This window comes from Tympanuchus pallidicinctus, unplaced genomic scaffold (assembly GCF_026119805.1).
Source record: "Tympanuchus pallidicinctus isolate F22 unplaced genomic scaffold, pur_lepc_1.0 scaffold1, whole genome shotgun sequence".
Classification (NCBI taxonomy): domain Eukaryota; kingdom Metazoa; phylum Chordata; class Aves; order Galliformes; family Phasianidae; genus Tympanuchus; species Tympanuchus pallidicinctus.
Window position 1 is genome coordinate 100,058,017 of NW_026294618.1, and position 24,391 is coordinate 100,082,407.

At 40.3% G+C, this 24,391-nt stretch overlaps 1 protein-coding gene across 3 annotated transcripts in view; it reads left to right on the plus strand.

Moving 5' to 3' along the window:
* Window positions 1–24,391, plus strand: part of ALK (ALK receptor tyrosine kinase) — a 290,599-nt gene that overhangs the window by 241,743 nt on the left and 24,465 nt on the right. For all 3 annotated transcript variants that reach the window (XM_052682078.1, XM_052682056.1, XM_052682046.1), the window contains 6 exons: window positions 3,309–3,403; window positions 4,766–4,909; window positions 15,546–15,708; window positions 20,261–20,411; window positions 22,293–22,424; window positions 23,332–23,476. In XM_052682078.1, coding sequence (XP_052538038.1) covers window positions 3,309–3,403; window positions 4,766–4,909; window positions 15,546–15,708; window positions 20,261–20,411; window positions 22,293–22,424; window positions 23,332–23,476 — 830 coding nt within the window. The remainder of the gene's footprint in view (window positions 1–3,308; window positions 3,404–4,765; window positions 4,910–15,545; window positions 15,709–20,260; window positions 20,412–22,292; window positions 22,425–23,331; window positions 23,477–24,391) is intronic.

Below are 24,391 nucleotides of genomic sequence, written 5' to 3' on the forward strand. Positions count from 1 at the left end.
CTGCAGTACAGAAGGTTCAGTGCTGTCCTGTTTCTGTGTCAATTTTAACTTATTTGGAATGTACTTGGTGTTACCTTTCAAAGAACAGCTCATCTGGATTCTAATTTCATGGGTTGGGCCAAAGAAACAAACCAAATGAAAGTAATTTGCTATGCCTTTGGTGGCATTTCTTAACTGTGATTCTGAGGTATTTCATCAGTAGTCACCCCTGAGTGGTTTTTGAATTTATGTGAAATTTGAATCCTTCAGAAAGCCGAGTTGATGCTCCCCAATGGGAGATGTGAATTAATTTTTCTTGTCCACCTGGTACAACATTTTCCATCTGCCTCAAACAGATTATTAAAAAAATTTTAAAAAAAGACTACGTGTTCTGTTTACAATTCAGCTGATGCTTAGCTTTGCTTTATGTAACTTCCCGATTGTCAGACATCTAAGGAATTTTTTTTTTCCTAGCTGTGTTGATCCAAATGTGGCAAAGGAAGAAACAGAAATATCCTCCAGTCCTCAAGTAGCAATTTTTCTAGCATCAAACTCATTAAAACCCTTCATAACAGCCATATTTCCACTCTTATGAGGAAATGTAGCTTGCAAGCACAGCTATCTGATCAGGATTTGGATTCCATGTGAGGGTGTTGCAGGAATTTAATAAGCAATAAAACTGTAACAAAACTGTGAACACTGATTTTGCTGCTTATTTATAATAGCCTCCATGAATGGCCTTTCATGGCCATCCACCACACCCACAAAGTGCGTCTGCGCTGCATGGGTGCTCAATCAAGTCCTGGATGCACAGTCAGCATAGCCCACCTGGAGCTTTGTAGAAGTAACAGTGAGTCACGGCCACCTACTGCATTACACTAAGTCACCACTGTGGCTTGTCTGTCTGGTATTTCAGTATCAGCTTTCAGCAAGGCCAGGGGGAGTTGTTTCATTGATTTCAGTAAGCATGGATCAAGCAGAAATAAGAAAAAGGAGGGGGCAAGGGAATGAGATCGTCTGTCGTTTTTTTCCTTCTCACTGATGTGTGACATTTCCATCTTCAGTTTTGATTAAATTTCCCTTAATTAGCCCATTAAGCTAAAACCACCAAAGCTAATGATTGAAGTGTTGGTTAACTGATGATCTTGTTTCAATGGAATTTGAAAGACATCATATTTCTAAATTAATAGTGGCATTAAATTGGAGAAGAGAAAAAGATGAACTATTTGTTGCAGTAATGCTGATCTCAAGGGAAGGCTTGTACTGAATCTGCATTCATGTTAGAAAATTAAAGAAAAACCATAGATTAGTAGGCAACCACAGCAACACTGATGGTCCTGACAGTGTTTGATGTTTGCACAGTTTTCTATTTTGGTGGCTCTTCTATCTTTTTCATCACTGGTGAACTTCAGGAAATCTCTTATGTGTTCTGGACTCAGTGTTTCTGCAGTGCAAATTGGCAAGGCTGTCTCTTAAAAAAGAATTAAAAGCAACCTATTACATTTTTTCTTGGGCATGTTAGATGACATTCCATTTCATGACAGAATTACTCTTTTGTATCATGCCTTCATGCTTTTAGAAACTGGACATTTGGTAATCATTGTAAGAACAACCATTCATTGTCTGGACAGACAAGATTAGGACGTGTTTCACATACAGTTCAGCCATTTCTACTTCTGGAATGCTAACTTAAATGAGAAGGAAAATCAGAGCACACTTTGTCCAACAGCTCAATCAAAACACAAGGGCATATGGTCCCCAAAGTACAAATACCTCTGAGCAGAAAAGCATCACTTGGGTGTTGTTTTGTGAGGTTAATTCACTGGTGAAGGAGAGGCAGATTTTAAAGCTGCTGGAGGCAACAAGTCTAATGTGCAAACATTGATAGCCACCAAAACAATGAGAGAAAATGTTTTAGATGAGTAACTGTAAGGGATATAAGGGATGAGATTCTGTGTAAGAAAATTCTTGCTGGTTATTAGATTCTTGTAGTCGTGCAGGAAACAGGATTTGTATAATTTTTTTAAATAAACAGGAATGCTACAAGAAAAACCTTTTTTGTTCATCTGTTTGTCATCTAAACTGTAACACCTGCAAGAATTCATAATGGCTAAATGGTTATATCCAAAAGATAGAATAGGAGCCATCAACAAGTTGTCTACGTTAAAGAGACCCATATATGGCTTCAAATTCTCCTGGTGTAAAACATTAAGATACAAAAGTGAATGTATTTTAAAGAACATCTCTTTTTCTCTTGCAAGCTTGCATCATGAAGCTTGCTGTCTTCGTGTTTTTCTAAGTACTGATACAATTTCTTGGCTTTGTATCTGACTTCTGTGTCATTGTCAGTTGCTTTTCTAAATTGATTTCTGGTCTCAAGCACAGTGTTATGACTTAATGTTGCAAACGTATATCTGGAGAACGTAGTTTCGTAGAATGCCTTGAGTTGGAATGGACCTTAAAGTCTATCCAGTTCCAACCCTCTGCAACGGCAGCAACGGCAGGTTTGCTAACCACAAAGTCAAACTACATCCAACCTGGCCTTGTATGCTTCCAACTAACATGAACTTCTTAAGCTAAAAGAAAATACAAATAAATAAAAATGCCATGGTCTGTATACTATCAGGTTTGCAATATTTGGTTGCAGAATTTTTTTCTTTTTTTTTTTTTGTCTGCCAGTTGACTTGTAATACCCATGAGGATGAGTTTACAGCAGTCTTTTTTTTTGGTAACATAGAAATGGCAAAAGCCTATTTACTGCAAAATCCAGATGAGAATGAGGGTGATTTAAGGTGCAGCTTCTACTGGGGAAGAGGATGATGAGATTTGCTGTTCCTATGGACTAGACAGTGTCAGCTCCTGGGATTGTTTGATAACTTTTGTTTTCCTGAAGGTGGATCAAAACCAAATACATAAATTGATTTCAGCCTTTGACTGCTAGATTCTTTTAAAAACTCTTAAATGACTTCAGGAGTCCTAGCTTACTTACTTTTCTTAACACTTCAGGGTATGAATCGCTTATGAGAATAAAATCAGAATAAAATCAGTTTAATGGTTTGGAATTTCAACTTAAATCCTGAATCCACCAACCAACAAGTACTGGCACCTCATGTGCTTCTCAAAGGACATATATATATTCACGTGCAGCTCCCCTCCTCAGATCATCTTTGTTTGTTTGGGAGTTAGGACTCTTTCTCTATCAATTTAATATTTTTGTATGTGAAAAGAAAGCCTTTTTCTTCCATTCTAAAACTGCTTTAATTTTGAATAGCTCTGTTTCATCCCCCTACCAGAGAGATTTTTAATCCCTGTTCTTCCAATCTCTGCAGGTTTTGGTTTCAGATTATTGCTTCATGGGAAAGAGGATCCAATGCCGTTATTGCTTTTGACAATGTCTCCCTTAGTCTGGACTGTTTTTTAACAAGTAAGTTTTCCTTCTGTCTGCAAATGGTGGTTTGTCTTTTATTTGCCTTGCAGCTGAAATTTGGAGAGGGATGGAAATTGTGGGGAAGGGATTGTGTGTTGCTGCCTCAACAGACTCTTGGAAAGAAGTATGTGTCTGAAATATTTGTGCTTAGATAAAGGAGACCATTCAGGCACATATCTTATTAGTGGAACTGACTGGTGAATTGGTTCCAGGTTTGGCAGTAAATGGATGGCAAGACATATGGTGTCAGAGAGCCAGCTGCAGCTAGAATAGTAGCATCACCTATCCAGGCAAACTGATGCAGAAACCGGTCTGTAATTATAGAGTTTGACATGACCTGGTTTGTTGTGTGACAGCTTTCAAAATGAATGACAGTTGGACTCTGTCTCAGAAAAGACAGGCAGTCTGTGATTGACACTGACTTTGCAATAACATTCAGCTCAATTAATTAGTTAAATTAGAACAATTTTTTTTGTTGTGTTTTGTTGTCGTTGTTTGGTTTTCTTTGATTTGTACTGATTGCATTTAAGTCTGAATCAGAAACTAAGATCCCCACTCTCATACCCTTGGGAAAAGTTTGGATTTGGATTGAGACTTTGTGATTGATCAGCCTCTAAAATAGGTTCAGCCTATACCTCTGCTGCCAGATTCACCCCATTTAGATTTTTATTGAGCAGTTGTGTCTAGCTTATGCATACTGAGATGCTTAAATTATAAATGTGTTTAATTATCTGACGCTCCATTCTTTGAAACAAAAACTGGCATGAGGATTGCTGCTCATAACACATGAAACTTCTGACTTGAGTTGAACAGTACAACTTGACTACTTGTTCATCTCCTGGGCTTGAAGCTACAACTGTCATTTTCAGTGGGTTGAAAATCTCTAAGCCACTTCCTCATCCAACAGCAGCCAAAGTTTCATTTGCTTTGTGTTAGTTTGCACTATCTGGGTCTGTGTGTATTTCCTTTTATGCAATTGTGCATAGAAACAATGCACCTCAGGTTCTGACATTGTAAAGAGATCTTAAAGTTAGGCTGTAATTGAGAAAGATTGTACGCATTTTAACTGGTTAAAAGAAAAACTTTCTAACAGCTGCTAAAGATTGTTTTGTACTTCTGCATTGTGTCTTCATTCACTTGTTTTGTCCACCACCCATTCCTATTTATTTTTAATTTGTCACAGTTTCCATAACAGCAATTGAAAGTCAGTCTGCTCATTCCTTTTAACGCTGGTGTATCCTGTGACTACAGGCTCTTATTCTCAACGGAAAAGGCTCCAGCCCTTAATTTAACTTGAGCTCTGGATTACACGCTGACTCAGCACAGTGGTGAATCAGTCTGTGACTTCTTGTTTTCTAGTCAATGGAGAGAAGATACCTCGAAGTACTACTCCAGACTCAAGCAATTTGCTCACCAGTAGAAGAGGCCCGAATAATTTTGGGTGGGAACAAAAACTTCTGGGAAATCTCCAACTCGGCACCGCCCCCATTTCTGGTCCAGCAGGTAATGGTCTGAACAGAGAATTATTTTCAGACAGCAGATTTCCAACAAGTGCAGGTTTTAGTTAAATGGAGCTAAAGGCAATATGACTTCCCCTTCCCCTCCTTTCCTCCCCCCTCCCTTCCCCTCCTTAAGGCTTTCTTCAGAACTTTTCCTAAGTTTGTTCTAAACAAACAAAAAACCTAACTCTATACAAAGCAATTACCTTTAGCTGTTAAAACTGTAACTGTAATTTTGATTGCAAATTTGTGAGGAAAAAAAAAAAAAAAGAATTGCAAGATTTATTTGATCTCATGATTTTAAAATAGGAAGGAATCAAAGCAAATTAACTGAGTCCAGAATGTGGTAACTTGAACACTCATCTCTAATTAATTGATTTGAAGCATCGTAACTTCGAAATATTGTAGCTTGATTTGAAATATCGTAACTACTCCTCTTTTTCTGTAATGTCTTCATTCCCCATTTGAAAAAGTATAGCAAGGGACTTGATCTTAGAAACATCATTTTCAGCTAGTCAGAAATGACAGTCCTGTATACCTGGTTCTCTCCTGTTCCATGGTTCCCCTTTCCAGCTTAGCTGTAATGGCATGGTACAAATTGTTACAGGATTTCCCTTCTTTTCTCATCACATCACTATGTCCCAAGGATTTGCCTCTTCCCTCTCTCATGCTTGCCCACACATTTTAAATATCTGTGCTGTATGCATGCATTTATATTTCAGTCTATTCCTTTTACCTCTTCCTTGCCAGTTTTTCTTACTGATTCAATTCAGGTGGTCACAACCAACCTGGAGGTGCACCACAGACCTACCTGGAGAAGGGGGGGCTAACCATGGAAATACAGGAAAGAAGCATTGGCTACAAGTGCCACCTTTAGCACTGAGTGCAGCTGTTCCTCCTCACACGGTGCTAAAGTTGACAATTACCTGACAATCTGAAATACGACTCTGCTTAATTTAGAGGAGTACGGTTGGAACATGCCTACTTTATGTACAGGAGTTTGTTCGTGCTGTCTCCTTCTCTCCCATTCCTTTATTTTAAAAAGACTACTTTAAAATCTGTTCTCTTCTATGTTATGTTTCACTTTGCTACCTGCAGTGTACTGTTGAAATACATGCGCTAGTGTTAAGTCAGTTCTGATACCAACAGCAGTCTAGCCAGTGTGATCAAAAGCTCCATACAGTCTTGCAAGCCTGATTGAAAAGCTGGACATATTAGCTCCAGCAGAGCAGCTGCTGGTACATGAACCAGCAAGTTCTGGTAAAGTGACCTCCAACAGTGGAAAATCTCTGCAGTGTCTGCCAAGGGTTGCACCAAGTGGAGTTTATTGATATTTTCTGTACTGTGTCATATAGCAAGAAAAATGCAGGAGCAAAGGATTAGGTAGGGAGAATGAGCCTTTATGAGAGGATACTGGGCTGAGTTGGACCTGTATATTATGGTTCTTTCATGTTTTCCTTAATGATCTGGACTTACATGCTTGCCTGCATAAGTTTGCAAATAGTAAGCTAGGAGCTGTTCAGAATAGAGGGGCTTTGCAGAGGAAGCTTGCTGGTCAGTCACCAAACACAGGAAGTTTAACAAGAACAAATGACAGGTTCTGCACCTCTGGGACAAGGTGGTCTCTATAGTACCGAATCACCCATCACCGTGTTCTCTGCTCCCTGCTCTCAGTAAACAGTGCAGATGCTTGTTTAGTCCCTGGGCTATGCATTTTACCCTGGTTTAATCTTATTACTTTCTGCATCCTGTAATGCATTTAAGAAACCTCAGGCAGAGTCAGCCAAGGCCATTGCTTTCATGGCCTCATATTTACTATTGTGTGAGTGAAACAACAGCATCATCACCACCCTGAAGTCCTGAAGACTGCATTGACCAATATAAGCTCAGCCAGAAGTAATTACAGCTAATGTGATCCTTGGCTCATATGATGCTTCACTGGCTGTAATACTTCCTTCTTAAGAAATCATATTGAAACTAAGAAAAAAACTCTGTTTCTGTAGCTAAGGAGACAACAGAATAATAAAATGCCTTCCTCAAGTCTATGAGCCAGCTCAGCCTACGCAGCTAGGAGTACAGTCTGAAAGACAGGCACCGCTTCGGTTACCTGACCAAATATGCAAAAAAAAGTCCATTGCTTTTAAGGGTAAGGGGCTGGATTTGCTCCTCTGTAATTGAGAACAACCTCTTACAGACATTGACTGTGCTAGAATATCCAATTTCGGCAGAAGAAATAAATTGTCGTCACTGCCAATGTCACTGCCCCCCCTTTATTCTCAGGCCCTGTACTGAGTGAATTACTTCAGCCCTGCCATTGCTTGACATGGCTTGGCATGTCTCTGTGATCCATACACAGGAAGCCAGCAAAAGGCTTGAAGTATATAACACAGCCACACCATAAAGTATCTTGAAGCTTCTAGAGATCTATTAACCACTGGCATTTACAAAGGACTGGCCAATGTGCTGTGTGGAGAATAAGACCCCAAACTGCTACAGTAGTGATGTACTTCTCTCAAGTTTCTGGATGATGACCAGGGCTGACACACAAAAAATCCATGTAGATCTGAATTTGCCCAGTCACTTGCAATGCAAGACAGACAGCCACAAGGCTATGCACAGGTTTTCCTGTTCAGTTATTTAATTAATGTGTCATTTACTAGAATACCAGCTTCTTGCAGGAAGATTGCAAGTGAAACTCTGTTCTGGAAGAAGCCTGCCAAAAAGTTGTAAGAAAGGCTGTTTATACCAGAGTATTGAAGCAACCACATTTGTAACTAGAACTTTTGACTGAAATTTCAGATGAAATCTGCACAGAGGTTGTGCAGATGTAAAGCATGCTTACTTCAGCTTAGTTTTTAAATTTCTTTGCTATTAGTTTAAGTAAAACTGACAACTGCTCAAACCACAGCAGCTCTCTACAGGGAGTTGAACAACCAATTAAAAAGCCAATTTAAATCAAACCAATGCAATTTCCCTTTATAGACAAGACGAGAATATGGAAAATTCAGGCACAGAGAGATACAGAGAGCACTAATGAGGAATTCTAGGTAAACAAATGACTATCATGGATATGCAAGGGGAGAAAATAGGATTCTCAGTAGGCAGAAGGAGATAACAAGAAATGGAGCGCTCAAGCTTTAATTAAAGATTTCTGATGCTTCTGAGTAGGCCCTAAATGCCATGAGGATAGCCTCTCTTCTGATGTTTCAGTGTTTCATCAGCCTGCTGACAACTTACTTGTGTCAGGGTACATGGTACCAAAGTGGTGGGTTGTAAAATGAATGAAAAAATGTTAAGCTTTTTCCCCTCAAATCTTGTACTGTTTTGTGCCATCCGGTCTGCTGTTGTGAGACCATGGTTTCCTGCATGGAAGCTGTCACCACGTAGTCTTCTGGACTGGATTACCATTTTCTTCAGCTCCAGTTTCTTCCCCACACTCTTGGTGGTTGCAAAGACTTTGGGTTTTTTGCATCAGAGAGTGTCCTGTTGCAAGTACTTACATGGTTGTTTCTCGGAAGAGCTCTGAGTCACATTAGTTAATCAGATGAAGGAGCTGAAAGGAACAGCAAAGCGAGTATTAAGTAGAAGAAAATTACATTTGGTTGCTTTTTGTGCGCAATTATACTAACTGAACTGTTGGTGTAATGCAATAAAGGTATCTGCAGAATTGTATTTTTGTATTAAGCATCAATTAACACAGTGAACAAATGGCTTAGTACTCTCCTCCTCAGCAAAAGAAGCATTCTGAAAGTGATAGAAAACATTCAGAGATGGATGGGTAGTGGGATCTCAGATGATGCAGGCATGAATTTCTTTATTGCAGTGTTTGCACTTGCTCTCTCTAGAGGATTAAAAATGGCAAAGGTACAGTACTGAGAAGCAACACAGCAAAGTTAAATTGGAATTCCTGCTCTCTAGAGTTAAACAAACCATTGGAATAAACAGATTTTAGGCTTAAAATTTAAATCTGCCTTTACTCTTTAAAAACAACAGTTTAAACTGTGCAGAAACTGCTATAAATCTGAGGAAAGGTTTTGAAATAATTTTGCTGCCTCCTCCTGACCTGGTCTCTGTTATCCAACTTGTGTTTCTATTACTCTTTGCAATTCTAAATGAGAAAAAAATTCCAAAAAGTTATTAGTATCTCCCACTAAGCAGCCTTCATGGAAATTAGTTTTCTTCATGCTGCTCTGTTAGTTACTGCTTCCTGAATGTAGCAAGAAACAAACCGTTCTCATCATTGTTCGAAGCCAGCTCCTTGCCCTGTTATACTGACCACAGAAAATTTCCTCAAAGGATGCCCTGATGGTGTTTCCTTTATCTAGATGGACATATAAGAAAATTCTAAAACAAGAAAGAAGTTATGTGTATTTACATGAAATGGCACTGAGGTGTGATCTGATATACATTCGTAATTGCAGCAGCTCTTGTTGAGCTGAAAAATATGTCCAAGTCTTCCATTGCCTTCATCAATGGCAGCCAAATGTCACTGGTCTCCTGTTACAATCACAGAACGGCCTGGGTTGAAAAGGACCACAATGATCACGTCGTTTCAACCCCCTGCTGTGTGCAGGGTCTCCAACCACCAGACCAGACTGCACAGAGCCACATCCAGCCTGGCCTTGAGTCAGCTTCTGACTTCCTTTATGGGTCAGATGTTTCAAAGGAGTTCGTGAATGCTTTTACAAACAGATGAAGGAAGTGTTCTGCTTGTCCATGGCATTGTGTTCATTCACAGCTGCCTTAGTGAAATGAAGTCCCTGAGGGACAATTAACAGAATTAATTGCTTCCATAATTTTAGCCACTGGGGTTTTTGTGCTCCCAAAATGGTAGGCTTTATAACCCTTACTAACTCTTTTTTTTATTTTTATTAATTTAGTGGAAGTGAGATAGCCTCTTGCCTGAATAGAGGTCATGGCAATGTGTCCCTAATAGTGCCCACACATAGTTATATTGCACTGATGCATTTTGCCACTGCTTTACTTTAGATTCCAAAAGATGCCCAGCACCATGGTGCATAGTTTGTGATTTCCTCAAATCACAGGAAAGCTTTGGTTTGGAACAAGTTGAACCTTGGTTCAAACCAGCTTAATTTAACAAATGCCATTTAATACATTTAGATCCTTGAGGTATAGCTAAAATGCCAGTGGCTGTTTTGTGATGTGGGGTTCGTATGCTGCATATGACAGTCAAATTGCTTTCTATGTTAGCAGTACAAATGCGCTTTAGGCTTTGTGCCTCTGTTTTCTTTTCTTTGCTGTTTGTTGTTATTTGCAGCAGCGCTGCCTTGGGCTGTGAGTTGTATCAGAGCCTCAAAATAATTAATCATTTCAAGTCTTGTGGGCTTTTGTTCTTTTTCCTTTGCTTGAACCACGCATCCGTCCCCTTTGCTGCAGCTGAAATCCAGCACTGTTAATTGCTGTGCATCTTATGTACCCAGCCAAGCAGTGCAGAAATGAGAATTTTTGCTCTAAAGAAGAAAATAATTGTCAACATATGTAAATATATCAGTAAATCTAATTGGGAAGAAAAGTTGGGAAGAAGGATTTATTTTTTTTTTTAATCTATTTTAATAGGGGTAAATGGCATTTCTTGCACAATATTTTTTTTCTGGGTACTTAGCAGTGTGTTGGGAAGCATCCCAGGCAGCTTGAGAAGGGCAGGTGTGTGGGTGAGCAGGCAGCAGACCAAATAGTTCTTTGCCAAATTTCCCATGAAAGTGGGCATTCTATCAATATATAAATTATTCACTGAAATGTAATACCCCAATTCTGAATCTCAATTCATTTATTTTTTTCCCCCTACACTAAGCAGGCATTTCCAGTTCTTAAATCCAGTTAGCATCTTGCAACTGCCCATGGCAGAATCTATTAGGGACCCTGCATTTGGCTTCCTGTTAATTTTCATCATGGGAATTCTCAGCTGTTTCTGGAAATCAGGCATCTGTATGTTGTATGAAGTCAGGCAAAATTCCAAAGCAGTGCCAGCAGTGCTCCCCATCACACGGATTGAAGAGGCAGTGCCATGCAGTGTGCAATGGATCGTGTTTGTAAGCGAGTGGGGAAAAAAAGAAGTGCTTCTCAGCTGCCTGCTTAAGGAGTTTGGGATCAGGGCTGCTGCTGTAGCCTTTGGAGATGAAAATAATGCTTTGGATGGAATTAGGGTGAGCTGCTGTGCTGTGGCAGGCAGCAACACATTGAAGTCCTGAGCTCAAAAGACATGCTGCAGTCATTTTGAGAATCAAGAGAAAATCTATACATTACAGGGAACGAATGAGTGGTTATTCTTGCTCTAAAAAAGAACAGTTATTCTTACTTAAAAAGAAATGGTGGGCTATCTAAGGTAGGGAGTACTTTGAGTCTGTTTTAATACCGATTTAAGATTTTCAGCTACTGTTGTTTCTGCAGATTGAGGATTGAGATTTGTGAAACTTAAGAGAGAAGAGGAAGGGAAATGAAAGGTTTTTTATCTGTATCCAAAATTGTAATTGAGGCCTATCTGTGCTATTCATTTTGAAATGAGGGGCAACTTCTTCCCATGCTGCATTCTATTTCATTTAATTCAGCAGCAAAGCTGTTAGATGTTGGAATGGCTTCTGGTATAAAAAATAAAAGTGGAGATAAACGAGAAAAACTACTTTTTGCAGGTCAGAGCAGTAGTGACAAATGAGGATATCATGCAATACCTGACTGTAGGCTTTTACTGAAACCCTTGTTCCCTGACATCAGCTGCAGTCAGACATCACTTTGGGCTGGCTTTTTCCAACTCTTTGGTTGGTTTTTATTGTGGATGTCACCACAGCTCTGCTGCTTCTGAAAAATGTCTTCATTCCTGCCCACCATCTACATGAACTGAGCAATTAGATATGTTTGCTTGCACAGAATACAGCAAGTGCAGAACCATGTAGGCTTTAGATGCAGTCTTGCATATTCCACTGTGTCAATACAGCAGGACCGCTATTGAAATCTAAGATAATTCCTTCTGTGCTCAGTCATCTCCAGGCTCCTTATCACAGAATCACAGAATTGCAGGGGCTGGAAGGGACCTCCAGAGATCATTGAGTCCAACCCCCCTGCCAAAGCAGGTTCCCTAAAGCAGGTCGCACAGGTAGGCATCCAGGCAGGTCTTGAACATCTCCAGAGAAGGAGACTCCACCACCTCCCTGGGCAGCCTGTTCCAGTGCTCCGTCACCTCACTGTAAAGAAGTTCTTGCGCATATTTGTGCGGAACTTCCTATGCTGCAGTTTCCAGCCGTTTCCCCTTGTCCTGTCTCCACTCACCACTGAAAACAGTCTGGCCTCGCCATTCTGCCCCCCACACCTTAGATATTTATAGACCTGGATCAGGTCCCCTCTCAGTCTCCTTTTCTCAAGGCTGAACAGACCCAGATCACTCAGCCTTTCCTCATAGGAGAGATGCTCCAGACCCTTCACCATCTTCGTGGCCCTCCGCTGGACTCCTTCCAAGAGATCCTCGTCTTTTTTGTACTGGGGAGCCCAGAACTGGACACAGTGCTCCAGATGAGGTCTTACCAGGGCAGAGTAGAGGGGGAGGATCACCTCCTTCAACCTGCTGGACACGCTCTTTTTAATGCACCCCAGGATGCCATTGGCCTTTTTGGCCACAAGGGCACACTGCTGGCTCATGGCCAACCTGTCATCCACCAGGACACCCAGGTCCCTTTCCGCGGGGCTCCCCTCCAGCAGGTCATCCCCCAACCTGTACTGGTGCATGCAATTATTCCTCCCCAGATGCAAGACTCTACACTTGCTTTTGTTAAACCTCATCCAGTTTTTTTCTGCCCAGCTCTCCAGCCTATCCAGGTCTTGCTGAATGGCAGCACGGCCTTCAGGCATGTCAGCCAATCCTCCCAACTTCGTATCATCAGCAAACTTGCTGAGGGTGGCCATTATCCCCTCATCAAGGTCATTGATGAAGATGTTGAACAAGACTGGACCCAGCACCTCCAGTCATAGCATATCTCTGGCTTTTTTTTTCCAGATCTCTTGTGCTCTGCTTTAAAAGTCAAATTCAGAGAGCTGAGATGAACATTCACTAATCTTATATCACCAGCATGGTTTGGTCTTACCCTGATACTGCCTGCGTTCTGGAAAAGAGCATCTTACCGGCTATTGAAGAAGCAGAAAATACCAAATATTTTCAGTTCAAGATTTAGTGGCATGATGTTTACAGTAGGAGGGCATTTTTCTTCTGTTCTTTCAGGGCACTGCGCTGGTTAAGGAAACAGAGGATCATTACAAAGCATTTTGGAATAAGATGTAGTTAATTGATCCCCTGCCCATGGTACCCAGTGAGAGTCAAGAGCTGCCTCTTGCAGGTGCAGCCATGCCATGTGTTGCACTTGTGACAGTCTATAGGTACTTCTGCCATGTAAGTAGATAACTAAGGATGGAAATTTGTTTAAATGGAGTAAATTGTAAATGCAAAGCTTAATCATAGCAGCAGTATGCACATGCTGTGGTCTGTGTTAGGTTATATACCTTTCCATTTTCCATATAATTCTCTCATCTTTTGGGTATGTTGTCCTCTTGAAGGTCACCTGCTGCTACCATTGGGAACATTTTTGATGTTTCACCAGAGACATCCAAATGGCTTCTTATTGTTCCAAGCAAAGACATTTACCTGTCTGCTTTACTAAACATATGTTTCAGTGCAGGTGGCTTAGCCCACTGGGATGTTGCAATGTTAAATTGCTGTGATAGCTGACAGAAGGTGTCTCATCTTCCATTCTGTGTGAAATTTCACTTTGTTTTTGATGATGGGTTTTTTCATTGTTTTTTTTTCTTTTTTTTCCCCCAATAAAAATAATAAACATAAATAACTTTAGGTATAAGGCTGTAAGTTATTTGCAGAATCAGAGCTACTGAAGCATTTTGCATAGAACCTTCAGGCCCGCTTGCTTTCTTAGGTGCTTTCCCTTCTTGCCTGTTGTTCAGGAAGGGGAGTGTACTGGTGTCCGAGGAGGAGAGGGGAATTATTCCATTTGCTATCTACTAATTTTAAGACTTTATATAGCCATCCATTGCTGAGGGATTTGAGAAAAAAGTAAAATAAGGGCATCTATATACAACAGTAGAAAAGTCCCTAGAAGGTCCTTGGAGGGTGGTCTTGAGGAGAGGTGATATAGATTTTGCAGTAAGACGTAAGAGCTTATTCTCTCAGCAATGCTTAGATAGGGAAGCTTTCCTAAAGCAGTTTTGCATTACTTCAGGAGCTGCCAGGGCTCAGTTATGAAAGTTTTTCAGAAGTACCAGCCACTCTATTTCTTGCACTACTATCAAATTGTTTGATCCATTTCATGCATTGAAAAATGAATTTAGTCCGTCTCCAGGATTAGTTTGTGAAAACTTGTGGTTGGCTTTACTACTGTGTTGCCTTTATTTCTGACAGGTGAGCTGGCACAGCAGCAATAATGGTAGAAGTGCTTGCCTTTCTTGTCCAGACACTTGTTCATTATCAGTTCTGGACCAGGGCTGCTCAGAAAATAGTGTCAGATACCAAGAAGCAGAATCTATCTAATGTTCTCATTTTCTGAGCTAGTTAGTTCTGAAAAAGCCTGCATATGTTGTATTGCAGTAGAGAAGGTTGGGTGGCAAAATGCTACCCTTTGCCAATGCTAGAAGGAGAATTGGCTGACCCGGCATCATTTATAAAAATAATATTTTCTTTAGACATGTTCCAAGTCTTTTGCCTTTAATGGCAGTTTATTATACTGCCATATTCTCTGTCACTAGGATGAACTCCAATAATAGAGTTCATTGGATTGTGTGGATTTGCTTGTTAACAAATATGGATGATAAATCACACAATGTGCACCAAAAACTGCCCAGTCTATTAATTTTCCATCTAGAGGTTAGTTTTGATTACGAAGGCAATATTTCCTTATTTATGATCCAATATGTTGAGGTAGGTATTGTAAGAGCACTGTGATCTTGCAACATGCTGGCATCATGCATTCAAATTAAAATTCAGGTTTGTGAGGCACAAATCATCAAAGCCATGTTCTAGAAATCTATTTGTACTGAGCTGGTCTTTCCATTTGATGAAAAAGGCTGCAATGGATCTGCATTGATTTACTTCCAAAGATCTGAACTATAACGTGAAGAGCTGTATGCTTGTTCTACAGACCAGTTAGGTGTTCTGACTTCTGAAATTTAACTTGAATCTCATCTAAATCATTATTCAAAAAGTTATCAGTTTACTGTTATGTTGTACTCACTGAGAAATGCCGTATTTACAGGCTTTTATCTAATTAACAGCTACTTTCCCATACAAAATAGGTTCAATGGTCAAATATAAATATGAGCTGAAATGGCTAAAATGCACACTCTTGAAGTTCGTGCATTTTACTTCTTTTCTACTCTGTTATCTTTACCTTTTGGAGCCTTAGAAAAAGTAGCATGGTTGTAGCAGTTTTGAGAAGTTTTAGATGAGAACCTGTCAAAGCTGTACAGAGTTATGAGACGTTTGAAAGAATTGTGCAAATATTTGTTCTGGCTAAAACCTCAAGGGCCAAGTTCTTCTCTTGATACTGCAATAACAAAGAGTGGATGAAGAGCAGAGCAGCTACTTGATCTTTGTGTGCTCAGAGCATGGTTTGCCTACGTTCTCATTTCAGATCACTGGCTGTTCACAACATGTGGTGCTAGTGGAGCCTATGGCCCAACACAGAGCCAATGCAATGATGCCTACAGGAACTCCAACCTCAGTGTGATCGTCGGAGCTGAGGGGATTCTCCAAGGCATTCAAATCTGGAGAGTACCAGCAACCAACACGTACAGGTAAGGGAAACATCTGTTGCTCTTATAACATGTGTTTGTGTTAGAATTTCTCCAAGCTGTGGATACGTGCTAGACGTGTATGTGTTGTATTCAGAAATTTAGGCAGATCTACTTCTCCTTGATTTTGTGATTTCCAGTCTTTCCAGTTGTAGATTTGTTGTCCAGCAGATGCTACTACTTGGTGAAATGGAGAAGAAAAGAAACAACTGTCCTGAAGCACATAAATATTCAACCTAAATACCTTAGAGGATGGGAGAGCTTTATAAGTAACTGAAAAGTCAGTATTTGACCTCCCTGAGCCAAGGTCAATTCATCCTATATGCTATCCATTGAACTTTGGCATCAAAATCAGTTTTTCTCACTCTTCATCTGATATAGGAGGTACAACTCTGTCAGCTTTTCTTACAGGACAGATTACATCAGCGTCTGCTCTGTTTTGGAACTAGATATAGTAGGTTGAGTCTGTATGCCTATCAGCACTGTAGAATTGATTTTGGAAGCCAGCCACCAAAGTGTTAGGCTTTGACACTGAGAGTTAAAATGCTTAAATCCCCCTACAGAGTTGTCCTTAAAGGGAGATGATCAGGTACAATTTAATGCAACTTAAGCTGATTTTTACCACTTTTCTTTTCCTATTTTTGCTCCTACTGGGAGGAAAGGTGCAGAGCTTAGCCCATTGTATCTGAATAGCAACATCAAGCCATAACATGCACCACTTTATCTCAATGAATCAATGATTATCTAGTGTATTTTTAATGCAGCATTCCCTATTGAAACTAATGATAGTGTCATGGATTTTGAAGCAGAAAATTCTAGTGTAGTCTTTGGACAAATTTCAATTAAAACTTACTGTCACCTTCTCTGTTGTTGTTGGGGATTTTTTTGTTTTTTTGTTACTTTTTTTTTTAGTCTTATTGAAAAAATATATATACTGGGGGTAGGTACCAGTCTCTAACAGAAGTCTGCTGCAAAGCAGTTATGAGAAACTGGCTAGGTTAGGCTATGCTCAAGTTCTGCCTGAGTGCCTGTTACCAGAAGGATTGATGATAATGAAGAAAGCATTCATGGTATTTTACTCAACTATCAAAAATGAGTTGCCTGAGGTGAAAAGAATTTTTCAGGACCAGCATTCAGTAAATAAGGATATAAAGCATAGCCCAAAAGAGAAGAGGCAATAAAATTACAGTATTGTCATTTCTTTAATATTGGAGGCCAAGAAAGAGCCAAAATTTTAGTGCAACTGTAGGCTGATTTTTGCTACACAATACAAACCACAGGTGAAATGAGGCTCCTGCAGGAGGGACGTAAATATTTAAGGTCCTATAAATGACCTAACAGGCTTTTAGTTCAGTATAGATAATAAATGGCTAATATCATTAACTAGATGACATTCTCTTCTGTGCTTCCTAAGGCTGCTGTAGAGAATTCACAGCCTGAGGAAAGGAGGCAGCAACTGTGGACCTAAATTATCTTGACATATTCCTGATTCAGAGCTGCTGGAGGAGCAGGAGGGACCCCCACAGCATAGCACAGCTCTAGGAAAACATCAAGTTGCAATATCAGCAGTAGGCTTTCCAGAGTCTAAATCCACAGCCTGTATTTAGCTTTCCCTTGCAAGCCTACTGCACTGCGAGTCCTGCAGGTCCATCTGCTACCCATCTCCAATTTATTTGACCCAGAGATAAAATCCTCCAGCTGGCTGTTGGGCTGTTTAGAAAGCTGGTATGGTTCATCAGTGCGTCTTGCACTGTGTAATGCAGCACAGTGAGTTACATACCTAGTAATTGAATAAGCTGAATATAGATCATGTGAACACAAGGCAAAATATGCTTTATTAATTCTCAGAGACAGAAAGCTTAACTTTTCACAAAACTCTGCTAACATAAGCTTACCCCACAATCTGTGAAGGCCTGGGTAGGCTGCACACACTGTACACTGCTTCATTTGAAGTTTGCATTCTTATACGCTCTAGTGCTGATGCAGACAAAGTAAGCTGGTTCAATACCATGAGGTGAGCACTGTATAATAATAATAAAGTTAGGCAGTATAAAAAAATATTTTTTCTATCTAGATTGTCCTCAAAGCATTCAGAAGACTTTGTCATCCAACATCTATGCCTATGATCAACTATGAAGAAGCAAGCTGTAACAAATTACATTTCATCCATTAACCAAATTTATTCATTTTTTAAAGCAAGAACCTTTGATCTATTTTTCTGTATGATCATTTGGTGTCACTTCCACAATTTTCATTTCTCTTGTCCCTTCTTGTAAGGCAAAACAAAAACACAAGGTTGTGCTTGTACTGTCAGTGCCCTATGCACATGCTGCTCCTTCCTGAAGTTTTTAGGAAGGTATGCTGTGTTTTGCTTATATCTTCTCAGGTAATGTGACTTTCTTCAAAGCCAATGTGGTTTAAGTGTATCCCTCCCATAAAAGAAAGCCTTGCCTAAGGAGAGGGATCCTGCTCTCATCTGAAGTCAAGATAACCCATCCGTTTAAATAGCAATACACATTTTAAATATGGAATGACTGTTTCCCAAACCTGCCATTTATTATTTGTTTGCAGCCTTTGAATGAGGCAGAAATGGGTTTTCTCAAATTTTGTGATATCATTGCTTATATGCAAAATCTGTTTATGCACAGAAAAATATGGCCCTAATTGCAGCCGATTAACTGTGCCAGCTTGCTGTGCCTGACAGCGCACTTCATTAAGCATTCCAAAATTCTACAGTAAATTTAGCTCAGTCTTCAGGTTCATGCAGTGTCTGCTCAGGGGAGCCCAGTACTGTGTGTTTATCACTTTTTCTGCTGGCTCCAGTGCAGCCTTACTGAGAAATGATTGCTTTGGTTACCGAGAGTGGCATGAACACAGTCGTGTCACGTTGCAAGGATCTAATCTGCTTTATGAGGCACTTGATGCTCCATATTTGCTATGACATTGAAATTGCTCCAGGCTGGCTGCCTCGTAGTGGTGTCATAAGGTGAGTTCCTTTCGGGGCAAGAGCTAGCTGAAAGTGAGCTGGTTGTTCCCTGAGGGAGGAAGCTGACCGCCTGACCTGGTCAGGGTGCTCATACACACTGAGCTCTGCTGGTTTGTTCTGCTTTCAGCCTGCAGGACTGTGCAGGGCAAAAACCCATCATATGCTAAAGGATAGGAGTTAAGGAGAGCATCCTTAGTGGAATAGGTAGGAAGACAAGGAAAAAATTTGTATCTTCAGCCTTGCATCACTGTTTACACGCTCCAGGTTGAATTTTACTCTCATAGAAATAGCTGGAAGTCACTGGAAAATCACCTATTTATTTCAGATCTAAACTGAGCTAGCTTGGTTTGCCACCATTCACTTGCTGATGAAGTCAAGTGACTATGTCTTTTGTTGCAGCAGAAATGTGTGTTTCATGATATTTATGACATGCTTTGCAGTCTCATGGTAAAAACTGCTTCAAATGTGTAAGATGTTTATGTACATAGAAAAGGAGAGGGAGGATCTGAGCAGTCCAATTTTTGAGTATATCAACGATAGTAAGGACTTCTGAATCTTGATTACTTGGAATAAATGTCCAAGTGCCTTACCTGAGACCACAGCAGCCTCTGCGTGCAAACTAGCTGCTCCTGGCTGGAGACAGTGTGATGTTCATGGTGACTGTGAGTTAAGCCAGGAGGCTTTTGCCTTCCCTATTTACTGCCAGTAGTGTGCCCATTTACTGTTTTTCATTCTGTTCCTGGAAATTTGAGAACTGTTTCCCATCTGGTCTACTGTACTGGGACCGGTGATAGTCTGCTTTCTCAAATTTCCCCGTCAATATTGTGCAAAAGGTTCTATTTAGCCATACGTGCTGTACTCATTAGTTCTACTGCTTCTGATCTTTGCAGCGCTCACTGCAAACCTCTTAAGGGCATGCCTTCTGGGAAACAAGATATGTTACATATACTTGTTACATATACTAAAGTTTGAAACTACAGGGACTTGCGCAGTGCGTCCTCAGCAGTGTGAAAGAATCTGTTTTGCAGCTACCCAAGCTCGTAGACTCACACAGAACAGAAGACTTCAGTCTTCAAGCTTTTTTTTTTTTTTTTTTTTTTTTGTATTTAGAGTTGTCAGGTCTTTGGGGCAAGGTCCTGTGACACTGTGTACAGTTCAGGTGTACAAAGCACTCAGTGCCCATAAGTCGTTGATATTAGCTTCCACTTATCTGGAACAACTCAGGTACCACATTTATATGGGAACTGCTGAATCGCAGCCTGAACCTCTGATTGATCACCTGAGCCACGGGAGCACAGGTGAAGGCAATTCAGCTGTGCTACCAGAAGAGGTGGAGCCTGGCTGCACCTCTGCTAGACCTATTTAAGAGCTGGCTGCCAGTGGGGAAGGATCTCATCTGGAGATCTCTCCTCTGCAGTTTTGCAGTGAGCCCAGGGTGCAGGTAAGCATTCTATCTATTCTCTTTTTGTTATTATAACCTGCTGAGCCAAACTCTCTGGTTTATTTCATAATTATAACGTCTTTATATTCATTGATTATATGCATGTTCTTGTGTTCGTTTTCCTGCAGCATCTCAGGTTATGGAGCTGCTGGTGGGAAAGGAGGGAAGAACACCATGGTGAGATCCCATGGCGTGTCTGTACTGGGAATTTTTGACCTCCAGAAGGATGATACGTTGTATATCTTGGTGGGACAGCAAGGAGAAGATGCTTGCCCTAGTGTAAGAGATTGTCCTTTTTGCTTTGTTGCTTACAAACTGGTGGAATTTTGTCTGTTTACAGAGGTAATACTATAGGCTTCTGATTAATCTGTATATCTCAGAGCACCTGTGTGGATTTGCAGAGGGAGAAGTCAACCCTGCCTTCCTTTCCTCTGACTTCACAGAGCTTTGGCTTTGCTCTGCTGTTCAGTCCAACCCTACAACTGCCACAATACTCTGCAATGGGAAATACTCACCTCACAGTGCCCATTTGTGTTTATTTTCTGTGGGGGATTTGGGAGACATGAATGAATTCCTGATGAGACAGCCCTGATTTTCATGGTACTAGCTAAGCATTGCTGCAAATATCTAGATGGAAAGGAGCAACTTCTGCCATTTGCAGTACTCTGTTAATCTTTTAGTATTCTTCGGAGGATTTGGGATTAAGAGATTGTTATGAGTAGAACTAAGCCTTATCTGCTGGAATTTCACCTACAGGTTTGAGCTGGGCATTTAAATGCTGTGTGTTTTTCAACTTTTGGATGTCTGGCATCCAGGAAGTGAAAGTTTCTCCGTCTGTTAGAGTAGAGAAGGTTTGAAAGATGCAGACAAGAAAGTGGGTTTTCAAGGCCATGTGCTGAAATAAATAATGTTAAACCTGGAATTACACGCATCTACAAACAAACCATAAATATGAAGCCTCTTTGAAATAAGAAGTGCCCTAACTCAAACTTCCATCTAACATCTATAACTAGGGCATTCCAGCTCAGTGTAATATATGGAGTCATTAAATTTCGGGTCTCTGTAATCTCAGTGAGAATTTATTGAGTACTAATGTAATTCTTTCATTGAAGCAGAGAGATTGTATTGACTTGTAGAAGGGACCTTTACTAGATTGGATTGTAATCAGTTATGTCTTCGCTGTGAAGGATTTTTTTTTTTTTTTAATTCAGTTGTAATCTAGTGGGCCCTCTGAGTCATTGACTTTGTCATCATATTAATCATCCCCACCCAAGTTCTGGTCAATTAAGGGAAGGGTAAAGGAGAGGGGTCGTTTTGCTCCATAGACAAGTCCACAAACTCTAAGTAGATAGCATTCATTTTCTGGCGCACTGTTTTCTGGTCAACAGAATAGTTTGTAACTTGAGGAAGATGCTTTTATCAGGTCTCCCAAAAGGAAATACATATGTGGGAGTAGGTAGAAACATAACAGTTTTACTGTACAACTGTTTGTGCATTTTTTCCTTAAAATGTCATTAGCTTAGTGAGTGAGGTGTACATAACAAGACAGGGTTACTCAGGTGAAACTTATAGAAAAAAAATAAGCAAGAAGCAGAGCTTGTGACTTACAAGAACTCAAAGCAAAACCCATCTTTCCATGCACTTAATGCCCCAATTTAAAACCGAAGCAGGAGTTATTGTTTTGTTTTGTTTTTAGATTGTAGTCCAGAAGCACTTAGAAACAATAGCTTAATGTTGTGTTTGAAATAAGTCAGTGAATTCAGTGATTTGCCTGATGTGGAAGGTTCATTATGTTTGGAGCTAAATGGTGGAGGGAAAAAAAATGCTGGGTAGGAATTGTGGGGGTTTTCTAGTTAAATATTTTCTTTAATGTTGTGTCAACATTGCAGTTGAAGGTGGGATAGCAGTTCTTTTCATAGGCTTTGAACATCCTAGCTCTGGTAATTGCAATATTAGTGCTGCTGGATTAATCTACACTGAGCTCATCGCTACTGTGCGTGCTATGACTATTTAGGTTAGCTCTGGTACATGTGTGAGCCTCCAGTACACTTCAGCTCTAGACAGACATGGTTTGAGAGGGCTGAGGGGCCATAAAGCTTGTGTGTGTACTAGAACTTAGAAATTTATTTTCAGAATTCAGCCCTGCTCTTCTGTTTGCAGACCAATGACGTTATACAGAAAGTCTGCATTGGAGAGAACAATGTGATTGAAGAGGAGATACGTGTGAACAGAAGTGTCAATGAATGGGCAGGAGGAGGTGGAGGTGGGGGAGGTGCAACTTATATATTTAAGGTATGGAAACATAGTCTTTGTGCACCTTCAGCATGAATATGTACTGCTACTTGCCTCCAGTATCACAGCCTGAAATAGATATTTTACACACCTGTGAGAAAGGGACCACAAAGAACTCAGGGTGTCCTTCATTTCCAGATGATAGAGAGGTAGAGAGCAGAGATGGCTTTTCACATGCCTTAGAATGGCTTCACGGTATTGCCATGCTCACTTTAGTGGCTTGGAATTGGCTTTGCAACGGTTGGAAACAGATTATTTTTTTTTTTCAATGCAAACTAAGATTCTGAAGCATAATACCTACAGCAAAGGGTGAATTCCTTTTTATTTGAATATGTCATTGTAGAACATGAGCCTTCAGCTAGATATTTAACTTAAATGATGTAACAACAAGAAAAGCTGAAGGTAGTCTGTATGTTTTTGTATGGGCAACTCTACAGCTAGAAGCCATCTGTACTGTTGTACCTTGTCTGAGATGATACTCTTTCCAAACACCAGTTTCACCCTGGTGAATAATATGTTTGAACAGACTGACTTCTATATACTTTTATGTAACTCTGCATGTTCAGACAGTTTCTAGTGTAGCAGTCCTTTATAAGTGCAGACATTATAGTGCGCTGTGTAGGGCATTACACATTAGCTGTTTTGCTTGACGAAGCTTATAACATGATAACATTACATGATTTATAATTCACAGAGCTGCCAATTGCCTCTGTTCCCTGCAGATCTGGTAGAACTAGTGCTATTCATTAGTCTTTTGGATGTTGGTGCCTAAATAATGCAGTGGTAATTTATATTTTCAGCAGTCCTAAATGCCTGCTTAGTGTAAGGTGCAGTAACAAGCACGTAGTTGAACTTGCATTTGTGTATGGGACTCAGTCTGAATACTGCCTTTGCTTCTGAATTTAAGATGGAGAATGGAGAACCAGTCCCCTTGATAATTGCAGCAGGAGGTGGTGGCAGGGCCTACAGAGCCAAAACAGACACATTTCATCCAGAAAGGCTGGAGAATGATTCCTCTGTTCCAGGGCTGAACGGAAATTCAGGAGCTGCAGGTAAGAAAAATTTATTCTTCTTAAGAAAACCACTGTGAGTATTTGATTCGCCCAGATTCTGTGGAGGTGAAGTGAAGCTTCTGAAAACATTCAGAGGAGCCTGGAAGTACAACAGATGTGTAGGATGTACCCACAGTGCAGGATACTTGGCCTAAATAAAGATATCAGAAATGGTGGAGTGCTGGTAAAATAGTGTTGGATCTCTGATAAGCAAAGTTTGTTATTTTGATCATGGAATTCAACCTCAGCAATTCTATGATTCTACGAAAAAGTCCTTAAAGATCGTCAAGTCCAACCGCAACCTAATCAAACTACCCTAACTCTAACAACACTCTGCTAAGTCACGATTGTTGAGGGAGTTTGCTGTGATGATAAGACCATACAGCTCTTTGCACTATTTTAGATATACTCATAGTTTCTTTGGCTTATGTGAAAGGAGAATAATTGTGTGCTAGCTAGGAGTCTCTGTGAAGAGACCTTGTATTGAGCAATCTACAAAGTTGAAATTGAATCACAGGTGACTATGTTTTTAGAGCAGAGTGGGACATGTTTTTGCATCCCTTCCACTGAATTCCTTTTGTTCCACATTAGAAACAACATTCTGTTTTATGCAAAGAGGAAGAGAACACTCTGTAAGCTTAGAAGCACGTGCTTGGAGAGTAGGTAGGGATATCTTTTGACATTTTCCACTGGAAATGCTAGTCCTCATATGATAGGCAAAAAGAAGTGCAGGTGGTTAACATGATCAAAGCCCTAAAGTAAGGTCACTGTAGGACTGGTTAGGAAGGACATCTCTTCTAACCACAGAACGAAATTTGTTCTTTCAGCTGAGATGCTTTGAGTGAGTGCTCATTCAGTGGATCCCTAAGGTGTTTGTTTTGTACAAAAAAAAGAAAATGACCTTTGCCTATGCTT